The sequence below is a fragment of the Mirounga angustirostris genome, unplaced genomic scaffold (genome assembly GCF_029215605.1).
Source record: "Mirounga angustirostris isolate CCGP_5_RB_7025 unplaced genomic scaffold, mMirAng1.0.hap1 SCAF_4, whole genome shotgun sequence".
Lineage (NCBI taxonomy): Eukaryota > Metazoa > Chordata > Mammalia > Carnivora > Phocidae > Mirounga > Mirounga angustirostris.
The window spans coordinates 39,523,402-39,541,585 of NW_026991712.1; the positions used below are offsets into that span (position 1 = coordinate 39,523,402).

The 18,184-nt window shown below is 41.6% G+C and overlaps 1 protein-coding gene across 3 annotated transcripts in view; it reads right to left on the bottom strand.

The window, feature by feature from the left end:
• SDC2 (syndecan 2) overlaps positions 1–18,184 on the bottom strand; it is a 97,105-nt gene that overhangs the window by 68,781 nt on the left and 10,140 nt on the right. The window contains exon 1 of one of the 3 annotated variants that reach the window (XM_064588093.1): positions 17,625–17,732. The exons of the other annotated variants lie outside the window; for them this stretch is intronic. Within the exon in view, the coding sequence (XP_064444163.1) occupies positions 17,625–17,717 (93 nt within the window). The 5' untranslated portion in view covers positions 17,718–17,732. Of the gene's footprint in view, positions 1–17,624; positions 17,733–18,184 lie in introns of those variants that run through there. 3 annotated transcript variants of the gene reach the window in all.

The following is an 18,184-nucleotide window of genomic DNA, read 5'->3' on the forward strand; positions in this document are numbered from 1 at the left end:
CACTCATGGAGTTTTGGGATATGGCTACAAGTGAGATTATCAATTATCAGTCTTCTCTTAAACTTAACCCACTCTTAACCAAGGAAATCTGAAAGATATAGATTTATAAGAAAATAAAAATTACCCATACGATCACCAGAGGTAATTACTGATAACATTTTGATGTTTTTTTCTTCTTTTTAACATGGCCACTTTATATTAAGTGGGAAGGATGAATGGTCCATTATATTTGAAATTATCTCCTTTTTCACCCAGTTTTCACCTCCGGAATTTAAAGCAACTCACTGCATACAGGTTTCAGGCATTAAGTGTGACTTCTGGTCCTATTTGCACAACTCACTGGGGGAAACAAATGGCTGCTCTTGGCTGGAGGCCATAGAGCTCTGTCCAGCTCCCTGGAGGGCCGAGGAGCACCCGAATCTTGGCACAGCTCTACAAGGGCATCCCAGTTAGTAAGAGGATCTAACTCAACTCTCCCATTTTACAGATGAGGACATCAAGACCCAGAGAGGTGGTCTTGCTCTTGTCTCGTTCAAAGTCACATTGTTCAAAGTCACAGTGCATATTATAATTTCAGCGTTTCAGAAACTGGAGTCTAACATGACTTGTCTCTTACACAGGATACATCATATGGTCTAGGATAAATTAAGGATCATAAATCCCCTTTGTAAGGCATGTTTTCCCCAATGGTTTATCTCTTTGCCACACTGTATAGGGAGAAGTGTATAATTAAGAGTGGTAAATTACAGATAGCTCAAATTTTGGAAAACCCAAAGGCCAAAAGGTTGCTTAAAACAACAAAACTAGATTAAAAAGCAAGGTTATAAAAAACTAAAATTAGAAATATTTACGTTACTTTCCAGTTTTTAAATAGTAATATTTCTTAGTATGTGTAAAATCCAAACCATTTTTATTTTTTTTTAAACCAAACCATTTTAAATACTTTAAAATTTTAAATGACATTTCTTTCTAGAAAGGGTATCAAGGTATACCCTATTTGCATTTTCTAAGTCTTTCCCAATATGATGAAAAAAAAGAATCTTTGTTTTGCATTGTTTTGATCCTACTGATCATTATTAGCCATTTGTAACTCTTGTGTAAAAGGAACACTTTTATGTACTCAAGTTGAGCGATCACTGATTGTTTCTTGCTTCCAGGCTTAAAAAGATACCCTCCTTCAGAGATCAAGTATCTTCCAATTTTTTTAGTTTAGTGTATTAAAAATATAGATTCAACTCCAATTCACATGATTGATATTTTGGTATATGACCTGAGGCAAGGATCTAAACAGGTCTTGTTTTCTTTCCCAGGTATTCAATTTTACAACCTCCTTTACCAGATAATCTGTACATTCCTCCCATGACTTATCACCTAATTAGTATTCTACACACTGAAGATTTGAGAGGTGCTATTTTGTCTGATCGCATATTTTTTTAAACTCACATCATCTTTTATTATCATAGCTTTGTAATATGTTTTAATCTCTAGCACCAATCTTTACCTCATTCTTTTTCCAAATTAAAATGTACACCTACCTATGTGTATATAGGGGTGTGTGTGTACCTATACACATTCTTCCAGAGAAACTATGGAATTTGTTGAAAAACTTATTAAATTGATTTTCTGAAGACTACATGCAAAGATCCCTTAACATCTCAATTTTCTCTGGTTCCTTTACCTGAATTGTTTTGCTCCTGTTCCAAACTTTCAATGCAGGTTCTAAAACCCCCTGGTTTTAAAACCCCAAAACTCTAGCTCCACCTGGATTTGAGCCCCCACTTGGCCAGCCAGCACGGCTGCCCACAGTACCACGCAGGGCACACAGAGGCTCCAGGATTTGATGCGGCAGGGCGTGCAGAGCCAGATCCCAGAGGGACCCCTGTGCCCCACTAACCCACAGCATGGACTTTACTGGAGGTGCAGGGAGCCCCCGAAGGGCCTTTAAGTAGGAGAGTGCCCTGCTCAGATTTCTGTTTTAGAAGGATAAAGAAAGACAACCAGCTGGATTAGTGTTAAAGCACCGACAGAAGCAGAGAGAACAGTCAGGAGTCCCCTGTGGTCCCTGTTCTAGACAGGTAGTGACAAGGATGACAGCGAAGGATTCTAGTGGGTTATGCTACTGCAGTCTTGCCTCTCTTGCTGTATACTCCAGAAGCAGAAATAATGAAGCTCATGAACCTGACCCCAAGCATGGTCCCTCCCCTCACACGTCAATAGGCCTCCCTCTCCACCTCCAGAGGTTACATTCACTCAGCCAGTATTTACTGAGCATCTACTATGGGTCAGGCATCATACTAGCTGCTGAAATAAACTGTGGATGGATCAGTGCCAGACAGCAGCAGAAGTCACCAAAAATGAAGAACAGGACTCTGACTTCTAAAGACAAAGCCAAATATTAGGAACTGTAGTCACCCAAACTTCAGGAAAAGACTTGTATGGAGCCACCACCTTCTCAGAGGATACCTGCCTCTCCCCTCTAGGCCAGTGGCCAGGCCCACAGCTCCCCCAGCAGATCCAGGAGGCACGTGAGTACCCTCAGAAATTTAAAAGAAAAAGAAAGAAAATCTGGGAATCCAGTTTATCAGTAAGGCATGGTCTTAGACAAGTCCTCCGAAGTTCATATGGAAATCCAGGTGACCTGTTAAATAATGGTCAAAGTCTTTATCTCACTCGAATTCTGGTTCCATAAAAGACAGTAATTATTAGAAAGTTCTCAAACATCACATCATTGCAAGGCTGAGCAGTAAACCACACAAAAATAAGAACCACCCACTGAAGGGCAGAAATGACACTACATTAGGTCCCATTTATTAAGTGTGACCACAGCAGTGCCCGGACATCTATTGGACAGGAGGAAGATGGAAGAGGAAAGATTTTTAAGTATCACTCAAGCTTGATAACAAGCTTTGCAGCACTGCTTCATTATTCCCAGCCACCCTGCAATCATTAACCCAGGGCAGCAGTGGGGGAAGCGAGAAGACAAGGCGACCCAGTTCCTTGCCGAGGAGACTTCCTGATGCCTTCGACCACAACTCTCAAGGAAGCCATAACTTCAACATCTGAAACTAAAAGAGCTAATAGCCTAAACTGGAATATCTAACTGACATGAGTTCTGACTGGTTTTCATTAAATCTTTTTAGTCAGTTGTCAGTGAGCTTCAGAGGGAATAAAAAAAATACACACACACACACACACACATTATATATACGTATGCATGCATGTATGTCACATGCTCAACAGATGTGGGCCAGAATCGAAGCCGAGCTGAGTGGAGTTGCACAGTGAACAGCAGTTCCCCCCAAACAAAAGGTCAGCCATTTATAATGACATCCCCAGGGTGATATATGTGCACATTAGAAAGTTAGATTTCTTGAACAGAATGTCCAATAAAGCCATCAATTTTATTTGGGGTTCATCTGGCTGCAATTTCTGCCTGTAGTCATTTTGCTCTAGGAAAACTACGCCGTGCAGGCACCTGGATTCACTTCAGGGTCCCTGCTCCATGCACTAGGACATTCCACGCATAGTTTCCCAACACAAGCCCTGAAATGCCTGCTCCCTACGTCTTAGCTCACTGTCTGTAGAACATTCCCCTGCCCTTTGATGTCCAAGAAAAATACTCCACTTTATAACATGACCCTGCACTGGGCTTTTTCTGAAAGGAGCTAAGACCCCACCACCACGGGGGCCACCCTGAGCGTCTGTCCCAACAAGTGCAGAAGGACGGTCTTAAAGTGACAAGCACGTCGGGTGAGGGTACATCCGCTAAATTCTGTTACTATTTTACGGAAACAGAAATCACTAGAATCCCCCACAATTACCCTTAACAACAACAACAAAAAAGTCCATCTCTTTTCGGAGGTGGATTCTTGTCCCAAACAGTTAAGAATTCCTCCATCCTTCTTCAAGTGCCAGGGCCATTTGTTATCAAGTGCACATTTAAACTGATGTTTTATAATGTTGCTGTTTTGAGTCTCCTCCCTCTCCTACCAGGCATTTTAGGCTAGAATAGCCATCCCACCGTCACCTCCTACTGAAAATTAGAAAAGTGGGCCAATTAAACTAATCACCTTTCCCCATATTTTTATCCGGCTTACAGATGTAAATCTCTCCCAGAATGCCGAGAATGAACGACTCCTCTCTCAAAGCTCCTAGGGCTTCGAGCGCTCCTCCTGGAAGAGGCCCAGCCCATCGGGGCCAGCTTCACTCACAGCCCACATTAATCAGTAACATTTTCAAATATGTGAGATTCATGTATATTCACCATTCATCTTTCTTCTTCAAGAGCATCTAAAGGATCTCCTGTCATTAATCCTGAACTACTTCCACACTTCAAAAGCCTAAACTTCACGTGAAGGTGGCTGAGCTCCAGCAGCAAACCACCAAATCTTCTACAAAGAGATTATAGAGAACAGCAGTGCTTGCTATACAATGTGGGATTTTTAGCGGCTCAGAGATCCATTGTATGTTTTTTTTTTTTTTTGAAGGGAAAAAGATTTTTAGAAGAGATTTCAAATTCAGAGGTTTATCACTGTAGTGTGAGCCACACACTGTGGAGCAGCTGAATTAATAACTCCACAGAGAAATTTTTCCTGATGAATTACACAGAATCTTCTGGCTCTGAAAGGAGGGACATATTTTCATTCAAACGCCAAGTGACAAGCAGTGAAAAGGAAAAATTCCAACCCCAGGCAAGAGCAGCAGGAGGGAAATCTACTTCATTTGTGCAAAACTAATCCAGAAACAGACCTATGTATCCTCTTCCTAGAAAAAGCTACCACCTGAGGAACATTCCTTCTGGGCAAGGCGAGGATGTATCTTACACCTTACATCCTGAAACTGCTCATTTTGCTAAATGTCCAGCTGCATAGCTTAATCACTACCTCAAATATAGATCATAGATCCTTAAGCTATTTTCCCACAGTAGTCCAAACAATTCTCCAAAAAGTGTCCTACTAGATCGTATGAATCCGAATAAGTGCTTATTGTTTTAGTTACCTCCCTTCACATCATTACAGCATAATACAGCACTCAGAGTGTTTCCCAATGGGGGTGAAGAGCCCCTGCTATCAAATCAGGGAAACAAAGGAGGAAGGAATTAACCACCTTTTGATACCTTCTCTTTCCAAAGGATCCAAAAGGGTATCTTTGGTGAAGAACAAAAACAAAGGTAGCTTTCCCTTTTGACTTAGCTTTTCCCCCCAGAGAGGTGGGAAAAAAAAAAAAAAAACCCCACAAAAAACAGGTAACCACTTGAAAAATGCACTTTCAAGCAACAGGTACTTCAAAAAGCTCAACCAATAAGCAGACATAGGTATGTCCTAATTAGACCACTGAATAAAAAAAAATTTACCGAAAGCATAACTCTGAAAGACTTCCAACTGCCTATTTGAGAGATCTCCTCCTACTAAGCGCTCCAGACCTCCCATTCCCCCCTTTATTTAAAGCTACGATGTCATGAAAATTCTTAGAAGAATAAATGCAAAGAAAGACATTCAACGTATCTCAACAGAGTATCCTAAATGTAACATTTGCTTTTAAGCTTTGCAGAAAGAATGCAGGACCCAGAAGGACACTCAGCTCACACTCACCTTAAAAAATGAATAAAGCAATTAAAAACCCCACTATTAAAAAAAAAAAAAACACTATTAAAAAGTATAACAGATTCCAGATCAACCTGAAATTTTAGTGAATAAGATCATCCTGATTTTTCTCTCTTGCTTAATCAATACCTTTTAGGTTAACAATGTTAAATAGGACCATTATATCAAACAACACAGCTCACTTGGCAAGAAAAGAGAACTCCCCCATTTTAGTGATATCCTTGGATTTAATGTATTCTTTCCTACGAGAAATTAGCTTCCCAACCTTTAAAAGGAAGAAAACGCAACCACAAAGCAGTGAAAATTCTCAATTTCCAACACAGATGTGGAATAAACAGCAACACATTATTCTCAAAGAATGCTAGATTGCCATCTTCTCCGACAAAGCCTTCTGTTACCTGGACAACCTTAGGCTCAAAGACCCCACACATGTTCCTCAACCCAGATAATGTGAGCCCACCTACCTTCTCCAGACTGGAGGCCATAAATCCTCAGGCTGCAGCCCTGCTCCAGACACCGCCATGGTTGAACAAAAGGTTCATTACATCAACATCCTTCCTAGTTTTCAGAGCCGTCTTCCCAGATCCAAGTCTTCCCTCCCCACGCCTCTCCAATATGCTTGTTCTGCCTTGAGGGATCATACACAGAAATTTACTGGAATAATGTATTTGCTGCTCACTTAGGACTTACACACTGATAAAACACTACTACTAGAAAGGAAAATCTGAATATGCCGGGACAGTCTATGAAAGGTGGTTAATACGTAATTCCAAAATGCTTTTTTAGAGTTTCTTCCCTTCCGTCTCAATTTTCAAAAGGAGAGGATTTGTACTGACATGAGAATTAGGTCATGAAGAATGTGGTACTCTCTAAAACAGTGCTAACCTGAGAATGAGGGGTCCTGAATTTTAGTTCTGACTGGTTGCCTTTGGAAAATTAAAGGATCGTAATGGGCACTTGTAGGGCTGAAACTCTGCTGTCTCCTTCCTAGATTGTTCTCTCAGATTCAATCTTCCAAAGCTCCACCTTCTTTTAACCTCCACACTGTTTTGGCTTTTGCCCTTGGGTGTCCAAGGGAAGAGTCTTTTGTTGGAAAGACAGCCCTGACGTTCCCCAGGGGCCCGAGGGTTAATGCAGGTCTCCCAGAGCAGGATGTGCATAATCAAACTCAGACAGCAGCTGCTGAGTTGGAGATAATCCTAAAAGGACTACTTCAGACCTCCTCTTTCTCTCACAGTGAAATTGCCTGGCACCAGGCCTGTTCCGGCTGTTTGGGCCTTATGTTTTCCGCACATTGCAAACAACATCTTCTGTGGATTCAACTCTCAAAATGCCAATGGATTTTTCTGGTTTGCTTTTTCAAGCTGGCTCTCCAGAAGCAAATACTTAAAACCTAAGCATGCACGGTGTCCACATGCTGATCATCTATAAACAGTCTGGGATGGGGAAAGAGGCTCTTTGAGGGGAAGGGATATGGGACTCCTTATTAGTGGCATTATTACCGCTCCTCTGTTCACTTGGGCAAACAAGATCTCACGAAACAAAGTGACGAAAGCAGCAAAAATCACTCATTTGGATATTGCTGAATTTACCAATCTCTCACTAATAATTTCTAACACTCATAGTGTTTCCATGAAGTCACAGCCTCTGTCCACTTAACTTCCATGGCCCTAAAGTAGGAATAATTCTAGGGGGTGCCTGGGTGGCTCAGTCAGTTAGGGGTCTGACTCTTGATTTCAGCTCAGGTCATGATCTCAGGGTCTTTCTTTTTTTTTTTTTTTTTTAAAGATTTTATTTATTTGACAGAGAGAGACCCAGCGAGAGAAAGAACACAAGCAGGGAGAGTGGGAGAGGGAGAAGCAGGCTTCCCGCGGAGCAGGGAGCCCAATGATGTGGGGCTCGATCCCAGGACCCTGGGATCATGACCTGAGCCCAAGGCAGACGCTTAACGACTGAGCCACACCCAGGCGCCCCATGATCTCAGGGTCTTGAGACTGAGCCCCACCTCCAGCTCTGCACTGGGCATGGAGCCTGCTTAAGAGTCTCTCTCTCCCTCTCCACACCCCCCACCCCATTTGCTTGCTCGCGCGCATTCTCTCTCTTGCGTGCGCTCTAAATAGTAATAATAATAATAAGTCTACTTTGCTTTCCTGGAAATACAAGGTGACTTAACAGTTTAACCTTGTAAAATGGGTTCCACTTGTAGAGTCAAGAGAGCTTTTTTACAATATGTACTTTTAAAAGTAAAAAGGTTGTCACTGCAAAGTCTTCTTGGCAGAATTCTATCAACCATACCTGGCAAAAGTCATCTTGTTGCAGGAAGTCCAGTGAGAAAGGTGAAGATGATGTGTTAGGACAATCACTTAGTTCCAGATAATAACTATTTACTCACAGCCAAATTAGTGGCCAGCATAAATTATGAATGCTACCAATTTGTTCATATAACTAAGGTTATACTACTACTTCTAAAAATAATATGAAGTTAATTGGGATTAAAATTTTGACCTACGAAATACAAATTTGAGATTTTTTTTTCTCTCCCCAAGTTATTCAAGGTAATAATTTGATATAATTACATGTTCTCATAAGACATCTATTTTGTTGTTTTAAAGTTTCTCAGAATACTTCGATCCAAATCACCCTTCAAGAACACATATCCTATTTTTTATACTTATTCTCTAATAAATATTGATCACTGTGAAACATTTTGAAATATGTCTCTATGATGAAACATTAAGAAACCATGGAAAGTAAATTCCACCAATAAACTGTATTAATACTTTGGAATCTGAGGATTTTACAAAAAGCAAGGGGGTTGTAAATATATCAGCTTTATGATTTTTAAGACTACTATCTAGAGAATTGAAAGGATTCTTCTTATCCCAAGGAAGTTGTAAGCGCCACACCTGGTTCAGCCTCCAGTCATAAGAGCCTTTAAAGCAAACTCTCTCTCCCCTATCAAGGCTCCTAGGTTCCTCCAGCAGGTATGGTCCCAATGCAGAGGACCACACTTGAAGTGTCCCAGACACTTTGATGCAGGCTGATGGTACTCCTTGTTTCCACCCAATGGGTCTGCATGAGGATGTCCAGATGAGTTCTGTTGAGTGTGGGTTAGCTTTGTATGCGTGAGCTTTTAGGTGGAAGGCATTAAAATCAAACCATCAAAACCCTTGTAACAAATCATCAAGACAAGGCAGATTCGCACACTTCCTGACCAAAAACTAGGATGAACCTGCTCCAAATGTTCCACTTGACGACTCTGCCAGACTTCAGATCAAAAAAAAATTAGTGGATTAAAACTAACAGCTTAAAAGGTGAACCATATTATTCCTAATTATTATTACTACTCTATTCATGCACCAGCTGTGAATAAATTATTCTATATTTCTAAATTCCCAGGAACCCAAGAATAAAATTAAGACATTTCTGAAAGAAGTTTCGCCTCTGTATCTGTAGTTAACTGCTCTCAAGGTAAGGCAGTCTCTCCAATTAAATCCACAAGACAGAAGCACACCTCACAGCAAAATCTTGTGTTTTCCTTTCTCTCCGTCATGCATTTCGTCTTTAAAAATTAAAATAACCCAGAAACATTAAGAGCACATGACTAGGTTTTTTTATACCATTAAACTAAATAACTTAAGAAAACTGGTCAGTACATTCCCAACATTTGTTTGCCTCCCAGCCCCTTCTCATCAGAATCAGCAGGAAAATAGGAGTAAAATTAATAGCAGGTCTTTATTCTTTTGGTTTTATGTATAGATGACAATGATAAAATATATGATTTTTAAGGGATGGCCATGCACACAAATCACAGAATTTCAAGCTGATTGAGGGGAAGCCTTAGAATCTAGTCAAGCTCCTTCATTTTACAGCCAAAGACACTTCAGGCCCAAGAATCTATATGCAGGGTGAAGGGCATTCAGAGCTCATGAAGGTCACTTAACTAAGTCTGTACTGGCAGGGCTAAGCCAAGACCAGAAACCTAAAACGTGCTCCACTGCAAAATATTCTGCACTTTTAACAAATCCACCCCATCACCACCGGCACCCAGAAAATTCAAATTCCATCAGCCTGGAAAGGAAAGGCTCCTTTCCCCTGCAGCCCAGGGATCCTCAAGCAGCCCCAGGGCTCAGGACCTGGGAACTGGCGGGTGGGTCATGATCACGGATGGACAGCATTTTTCACCTGCTTCATGACAACTCTGGCTGTCAGTTTTGTATGCATTTGGGTGATTTTCAAATTTGAAAGTTTGTGGGTAGATGACGCTGGGTGAAAGAAACATTAGCCTTTGGAAGAGGAAGTCCGTCAATGCCTTGGGGCCCCCAGAATACAGTACTTGGGCTACTTGCAGCCTCATGATCTGTTTGGAGTGCATTCATTCGCCCAGTTTGTAACAGAACTACTAGATTCTAGGACAAGACCACACATCCAGTGTGTAAGAGTCAGAGTCTAAAATGCTGGAGGGAGGGGGGTGGGAATCTGCTGGGAATTATTCAGTGAACAAGGACAACCGCCCTCCACACCCCAGTTGCTTCCTGTCCCTGACAGGTGGACAACATTTTTCCCCTACTGTGGGAATTTTCCCTCCTACTCCAACTTCTTGTTCCCATATTCAAAAGCGACTTCCACCCTCCGCTCTGGGAGGAAGAAATCGGAGCTACAGCAGCTAGTTGGAGTGGCATCTCCAAGAGGAAATGGTCAGTCACGAAAGAGGACTGCATTCTAGATGACAACTGTAATCAATTTGCTTGGCTGGCGAAAGAGGAGAGAGGAGACTAGAGCACCATGTGAAAATAAGGGCTGCAATTTTTAAATCTTTATTCCAAGGCAGTAGGTAGAAAGAAGAAAATTATTTCCTTTAAAAGAAAGGGCACAGTGTAGAACTATAGTACATTTGGCTACAAAGATAAAGGAGTTTCACAAATGGGGAAACGGAGGCAAAAGAGGCGCGATGATTTGCCAGAGGTCACAGCTGGCTGCTGGCAGAGGAAGGCTAGCTCCAAGAACCCAAGTCTTCTGGCTACCTGTCCAGCCTGCTCTTGCGTCACCCAGAATACAAAAGGAAATGCAATGTATGGGCTATTTGGGCAGAGTAAAGAAATACAGGAATGGTTCCTAACCTCGGCGAGTCCTTGTGCCCATCTTTTGTTTCAGTGGTATTTTTCACCAGGGTTGTGTAAGCCTCATAAGGAAAGCTTTGTGCTAGGACCCACGGGTCATGGGTGATCGTGGCACAACATGACTGCCCTCGACCAGTCTAAGAAGAGCTACTCAGTCCATGGGGTAAGGGGAAGGGGAATACTTAGGAGGCTAAAGGTACCTCCCAAACCCCTGACAGTGGCCCCCTTCCCTTGATACTCTTCACGCTACCTGAGAGACCCCCGCCTCTTCCCCCTTAGAGGCTCTCTCTCTTCCCCCTCAAGGCCACCCACTGTGACTTCAGCTCCCTGGTACACACCTCTCTGGTTCACACCAGTCAAGCTGCCTATTCTACCTGATTAACTACCTATCAGGGCCACCTGGAGTTTGCAGCAACATCAAATCTCAATCATTATACGGTCTCTTGAATTTGGCAAATAGAGGTTTTGCTATCAGTTGAACAGAAAGTTCGTCCTAGAATGCTGTATTTCTTCAACCAAGGGCCATAAATGATGTCTAGTTTCAGTCAGACCACGTTATCAGGAGAGGAAGCAATATTATTTTTTGTTGCTCGGCATTCAACTTCAAAATACAGATGACAGAATCTAAGGTGAGTAGGAAGCTGTAAGTGTCAGCTAATCTCCCAGGTAGCTGATGTTTTGAAGATCTCAAATAAATGGCCAAACGCATGCTTGCTTACCTCCAAGCATGGGGCCTCACTACTTCTGAAGTGGTCTATTCCTTCTGTGACCACCTTTTAGAAAGGTCTTCCTTTTATTCAGTCAAAATCTGTCCCCTTAGAAGTTCCACCCCTTTCATTCCTGATTGACCAAAATAGAAGATCCAGGAAGACAAAGGGTCAGATGTAAGTCATTACATTATATTTTCCTGGTGCTTCATAGTTGGTACTTTCCAGAACATCGTTTTGTTTTTTAAACTTCCAGTAAAATAAAAACCGAACCTCTTGCACGTGCAGAATGCTAAAAGTAATTTTATGTTAAATAGACTAGAAGGCTCTCTTGAATGAATACTAAACACATCTGCAAACAGTTTATGGTATGGAATTTGTTTGAATCTTCTGGGTTCTCTGCCTCTCTTTATACCTCAGGCACAAAACAACAAAAGCAGCCTGGTAAAGACTCACAGGAGTAGTTAATGCCCAAGGAGAGCAGACACCAGGAGGCAGCTCACAAATGCGCTCTTAATGTTTATTAAACCAACAATAGTGTTTTGGGTAAATCTTATTAACGTAATACACCAAGTTCTGGGCAAATGAAATTTTAATTCATTTACATCAAATGTGCCTGCAATCCACATTTTTATTAAAAGGACAATAAGCATTCAGTTGAGAAGCTTGGAAATGGGAGGTTATTTTGAATATCATGTATTATTTTTCTATCATTTAAGACAGTTAAAACTTTAAGAAAAATGTTACATAGTATGCGTTTAGAAAGCTCTGGTTGCAGTATAATTCAACCATTTATATAATTTCTTCTAAAGGCTGTGGGAAAGGTATGAGTCTCGGAAATCACTTCAAGTCTTCTGTGTAATGAGTAAGATAGAATATATATATATACACTAAAGAAACCAAAACCTTGAGAACGAAGGAGTAAACAGTAATTCATCATGTATGTAACACTCATCGCTATTTGAGGTGCTAAAAGCCTCTATTTATACAATCTTTAGCAGTTAAAGATGCAAACCACTTTATGGAAAACATTTTTTAAAAACGCACTTACCAATTAGCCAAAGATAAACTTGTTTATCTTTTCCTTTATTCATATTCCTGGACTTCCCCCATGACCTAAGCCACAATGTTCCTTTTTATTTCTTATGCCAGTTGGAGTTGGGATTTTTGCTACTCGCACCTGGGAATATCTTAACTCACTTGATGATGCCTTACGGGGTCTTGTTACATCTACCCCGGTCCTGGGTCCTTCTAGCGGTAGCTACCACGCCAACCCTTTCCTCCCTTTTCAGCTTCCCAGGGTCCACCCTAGGCAGAAGCCAAACAAAGCAGCTGTGCGGCCTCCTCACAAAACTTTTAAATTAAGGGCGTTCTAGAACTGACTTCTATAAAGGAAACTCACTATTTCTATATTGTTTCACCAACTTTAATGTGCTTATGAGTCACTGGGAGTCTTGTCAAAATGCAAATCACACTTCAGGAGGCTCAAGTGGGGTTGAGATTCTACATTTCTAACCAGCTCCCAGGTGATGCTCACGCTGGTCCAGCGTCCACATTTTGAGAAGCGAGGCCCTAAAGCAATGGCCTGTAAGCATGGCTGCACATCAGAATCACCAAGCAGCTTGAAAAAAACCAAAAACCCACTGCTACCTGGGCCCCACAACCAGGAGCTCCCATCCAATAGCATCTGCAACAACAGGAGGAGAACCCCTCTCAGCAGCTCTCCATCTCTAGCACGCAAGAGAGTCACCTGGAGGGTTTTTTAAAGCCGACTGCTGGGCCCTACCCCCAGATTTCGGATTCGGTTGGTCTGGGGTCAGGCCCAGAACCTACATTTCTAACAAGTTCCTATGTGATGCAGATACTGCTGGTCCATTCACATGGAGAGACCTGACCTAATGCTAGGGTTAACAACTCTAACAGACTTCATTTCCACTGAGAACAAACACTTCCATGTGCAAATTGTATTATATCAACGCTCTGGAACATCTATGTATCAGGGACACGCTAAGAGGGGGAGGGTAGAATTCACATTTCCACTCCCTTAATTTCTAAGAGTAGTATGCATGCACGCTTCATACTTTGAAGAGACACATTTAACCCTGTTGTTGCCAAATTAAAACAAAAAACAGCGATGTTGAATTTTATTCTAGATACTACAGACTTGTTAGGTTTAAAAGCATATGAATTGTAGCAAATGGTTCATTTTAAAGGCTTGCTCAGAATAATCCAACTCTATTGTGGGACAGATACATGTTGAGCAGTAGTTTCTAAAGGGTCAGCACTTTAATGTTATCGGGCAGAGCAACTTTTAAAAGCTTTGAAAACTCTAGAATTCTTAAACAAGGTTTTTTGATTTTTTTTTTCTTCCCCTGAGTCAATTAAAGATAGCCCCTTTTATTCAAGGGATGGAAAATTGTGTTTCAGAATTGAGTGAGGGCAAACATGCTCCCAAATTAGATACCAGAACAAAGTAAACTATGAATAGATTAGATAATGGACTGCTGCTTTTTTACTTAAGCAAGAACTAAAGACAACTCCGACTTCTTATTCACAGGATAGCCTAAAGCACTCGCTCTTCCCTACTTCAACCCCGGAAACAGCAGAGTTCCATGGAATTAATTCAACTTGAACAAGGTCCAAGTAGCTGAGCTGTAGTAATAAAGGATAAACTGAAGAAAAGGACCATCATTAAGACACGTGTGTAGGGCTTATACATGATCAGTAACTTCAGACAAGTTCTAGGACACATTCCCAATCAGTAAGACACAATCTCTCCGTTCAAAGCATGAACTCAGGCAAATCTAATAAGCTGACCAAACATGCTTTTCTGCAACCAGGCCAAGGGGACAAGCATCCTTTGTTCCACTAAGGAAAGTTTCTGAAAGGAAAGGGAAATGTTTCCATTTTTTCTAAGACATCCTCAGACAGACTTCATTTATACATATATAATCTTTTGTGTAAAGAGCATGTATCGTAAGCCACCAACGTTAATTATCAGGAAAGCATGAGCCAACAGAAAAAGAGGAGGAAGGGAGAAAAGGAATAGGTTGGGAGCAAGCATGTTCACTTCCACAGGGCTCTAGACTGGGGCAGGAGGCTGTTCCTGGGAAGCCACTGCATTCCACGGGGTTTGGTCACAAGCAGTAGGGAACGTGGTTTCACAAGACAAAATCTTACCCGCTAGACTTCCCTCTAAGCTGAGGGGCCCCAGAAGGCATCCAGAGCACTGGTTCTCAAAACTTCTGGAAGCTAGAATCACCTGGGGAGCTTTTCTATAAAGCCACCTGGCCCTTCCCCACCCCAGTCTGATTTAACTGGTTCTGGGTGAGGCTCAGGTGCCCACAGCTTTTCAAAGTTCCCCAGATGAATTTAATGTGCAGGAAGGGGTGAGAGTCAGTGATCTAGAACATGCCCCTCACTCTCCAGAGCTAAGAGCTAGAGAGGCTAAACCACCTTCTCCACGAAAACACAAGAGCCACAGCAAGAAAAGAAAAAAAGAGGAAAGAATTCGGCCTCCCCCTTTTTTTTCCCATCGCTGTCTTTCCCATCTGGTCATTTGTCTTAGTCTCAGGTTCAGAACCTCCAAAGAGGATCCTTTCTTCTTTGATCAGCACATCAAGTCAGCCGTCCATGTCAATCAGCGTCAACACGGAGGCAGTGCTGACTCTACACGGGGCATGCTTCTAAATGCTGGACAAGCAGGAACTCATTAATCCTCACAGCATCACCGTGAGGTGGCTACTGCGACTAATCTCCTTTTTACAGATGAGAAAACTGAGGCAGAGAGAGACTAAGACACCTGCCCAAGGTCACACAGCCGGCCACCGGCAGAGCTGGGAATTTAAAGAGACCCCATGAATTCCACCAACTGGTTCCCCCATTACCAGACACAAGTTTGTGGAGGGAAGCCCACGAAGCAACAGGCTCCATGTTGGGAAAGGAATCAGAACATGGGTGACCTAGAATATTTGGCCAACCAATGCAAAGGAAGGGTCTGACACTTCCCTGTTGGGAGCTGTACCCATTAGACCGTATTAAAAAGGGATTATACATTTAAACACTTTCACTGCTCTCTTGAAAGATGATAGTATCCTGTCACATCTATTTAAAGCTTAAAAAAAAAACAACAAAAAAAACAAACCAACCAACCCAAGGACCTAACTTCTGCTAGGTCACCTAAAATGCAGTCGTGGCGAGTGACGCCACCAGGCAGTTGTGAGACAATTATAGACAAGAATGGAAAGTGCCTATCACAGTTCTAAGTACACAGTAGGACATCTGCGTAGTAATTTTCAATGTCAGTGTCCTTTAATAAAATGCATTTCTTAAAAATATCACCCCACAGACTTATTTTCTGAAAAACTAGGATGCAAATATATTTGCGTGATTACGCTCAGATTTACCAAAGAAGTATTCAAGAGAAAAATGTTGGGAGAAAAGATGACCCTACATCCAAAACCAGCAAAAGGAACTAAAGCTTCTACCTGGACCAGAAGTACCTCCACCCCCCTTTTCCTGGAAGGCACTGACCTGTTTATTTTTAGTATAAACCTCTAAGGAATGCTCTTCTTCCCTCATAAAATGTGGTATTTTTTTTTCCCCATAAAATGTGGTATTAATTCATGAGAACTTTACTTCCAGTTTTGATTCTTATCTCCAGGAACCTTTCATCTCCTTTTCTGTCTGCAAGTCTCCATAATCTTCCTATGATTTGCAAATCAACTGGACTTCAGCCCCTGGTCTCTCTAAATCCCAGGGCTTTCTGCTCTCCTCCCCTAATTAGCCAGAAGAGTCACAGATAATAACAGAGTCTGCTGGAGCACAATTTTTGCTGCAAATTGAGAAATTATCTAAACATCATTTTAAGTTATTCATCTTGCACAGAACACATTAACCACACTGATGCAGAGCATATAAGATATAATTTATGTTCCATTTGCTATTTCATTCACGTGTCAAACACGGGCCAGGAGTAGGTATATCAGGTGCTAGTCATTAATGTGAGGAATGAGGAAGAAGAAGGAGCCAGAAAGGGAATGTTTTATGGTAAGAAAAAACTACTAACAAATCACTGATGGCCTAAGCCCAACATTATAACTCTACCACTAACTAATTATGTGATCCTGGACAAATCACTTAACCTCTCTAGATGTGTTTCCTCTTAAAAGTCAATTCCGGCTCTAAAATCCATTGTTACATAATGAAAAAGCAGAATCCAAAAGAATACAAGGAAAATCATCCCAACACTTTTATACCTCTTTCCTTTATCAGCTAAGACTATTGCTCTTAGCCAGACACATAAGGTCTAGCTCTCGCCTTTCAGGGCCCAAAGTTTATAGACTATGGAGAATCAGACTGGATGAAATGTAAGGTTTCTTTCTCCTCAGATATAAACATCAATAAATTATTCAGGTTCTAAACAATTTCTCACTCTTTGTGTCTTTCGTGCGTTTCAATACTCAGAAGTCTTCCCTTGGAGAACACGTGGGGAAAGAGAAAAAAATTTGAAAAACAAGTGTCCTCAGGTCATCAATAGAATTCTGCTTTTTCTTCAACACACCAAGCCACTTCAGAGAAGGTTTTGGTTTTGCTTTGCTGGGAAAGCAGTGACTTCTCTTCTACAAGGGGTTCTTCTTCTCAGCTGCAGATATAGTTCTTTGGCAGTTTTGATTGCTAACCGTGTCTAACTAGATTCAGATAAAAACAAACTGAGGCATATTTTACATATAACGCATGTATAACCTATGGGCCCAACCCATCTTCAACTACTCTAAATAATCGAAAGGTAGGTGATACCTGCTTGAAGGCAAGCCATCATGTCATAATTTCTTTTTGTCACTTGCAAGACCAGCAAAGAGCTTTGCCCTTGGTTGATGTGCCATAACATGAGTTAAATCTTAACTGACTTACCAAACATAAAACCTCATTCAATAACCAATTGGCACAATAACAAAATCAAATCAAACCTAATGCAGTTTCCCCCCGCTATCTGAAAGTAGAGGTTTCCCATGAAACCGTTCGTTAACCAAAATGGCAGAAAGCAAAGAAACCATTATAAGTAATTTACATAGAAAAACTTTTGGGCCTTCTCAGACACAAAAAAATAACCTCTCCTAGGTTTTTCTGATACCTTAGGACACATTTTGCTAATGGATGCACAAAATAAATCAAGATAAAGCACAGATATTCACATAGTTCAAAGCTATGGTGGCTTGATGCTGGATGCTGGGTGTAGTTCTTTGGGAAGGAGCTTGGTGGGGCCGCTCTTGATGCTTAGGGTGCATGCTGCCTCCGTAACAGCTCACTGCAAAACAAACACGGAGCACTATTTTCACTTCTTGCCTTTTTTTCTCATAAAAGCAAAAATTTTCTTTAGATACCTTCCGGTTAGTGAAAACAGGTACTAATGTACATCTTTCATAAAAGTGCACTGGCCTGGGGCGCCTGGGTGGCTCAGTCACTGGGTGTCTGCCTGTGGCTCGGGTCATGATCCCGGGGTCCTGGGATCCGGCCCCGCATCAGGCTCCCAGCTCCGCGGGAAGCCTGCTTCTCCCTCTCCCACTCCCCCGCTTGTGTTCCCTCTCTCGCTGTGTCTCTCTCTGTCAAAAAAATAAATAAAATCTTTATTAAAAAAAAAAAAAGTACACTGGCCTAATGTGAACTTTAAAAAAAAGCAGGAGGATACGTGAATAATAAAATAAAAATACTCACCACTTTTATCTAAATGAGTTCAGAGGTGGGACAGAAATAA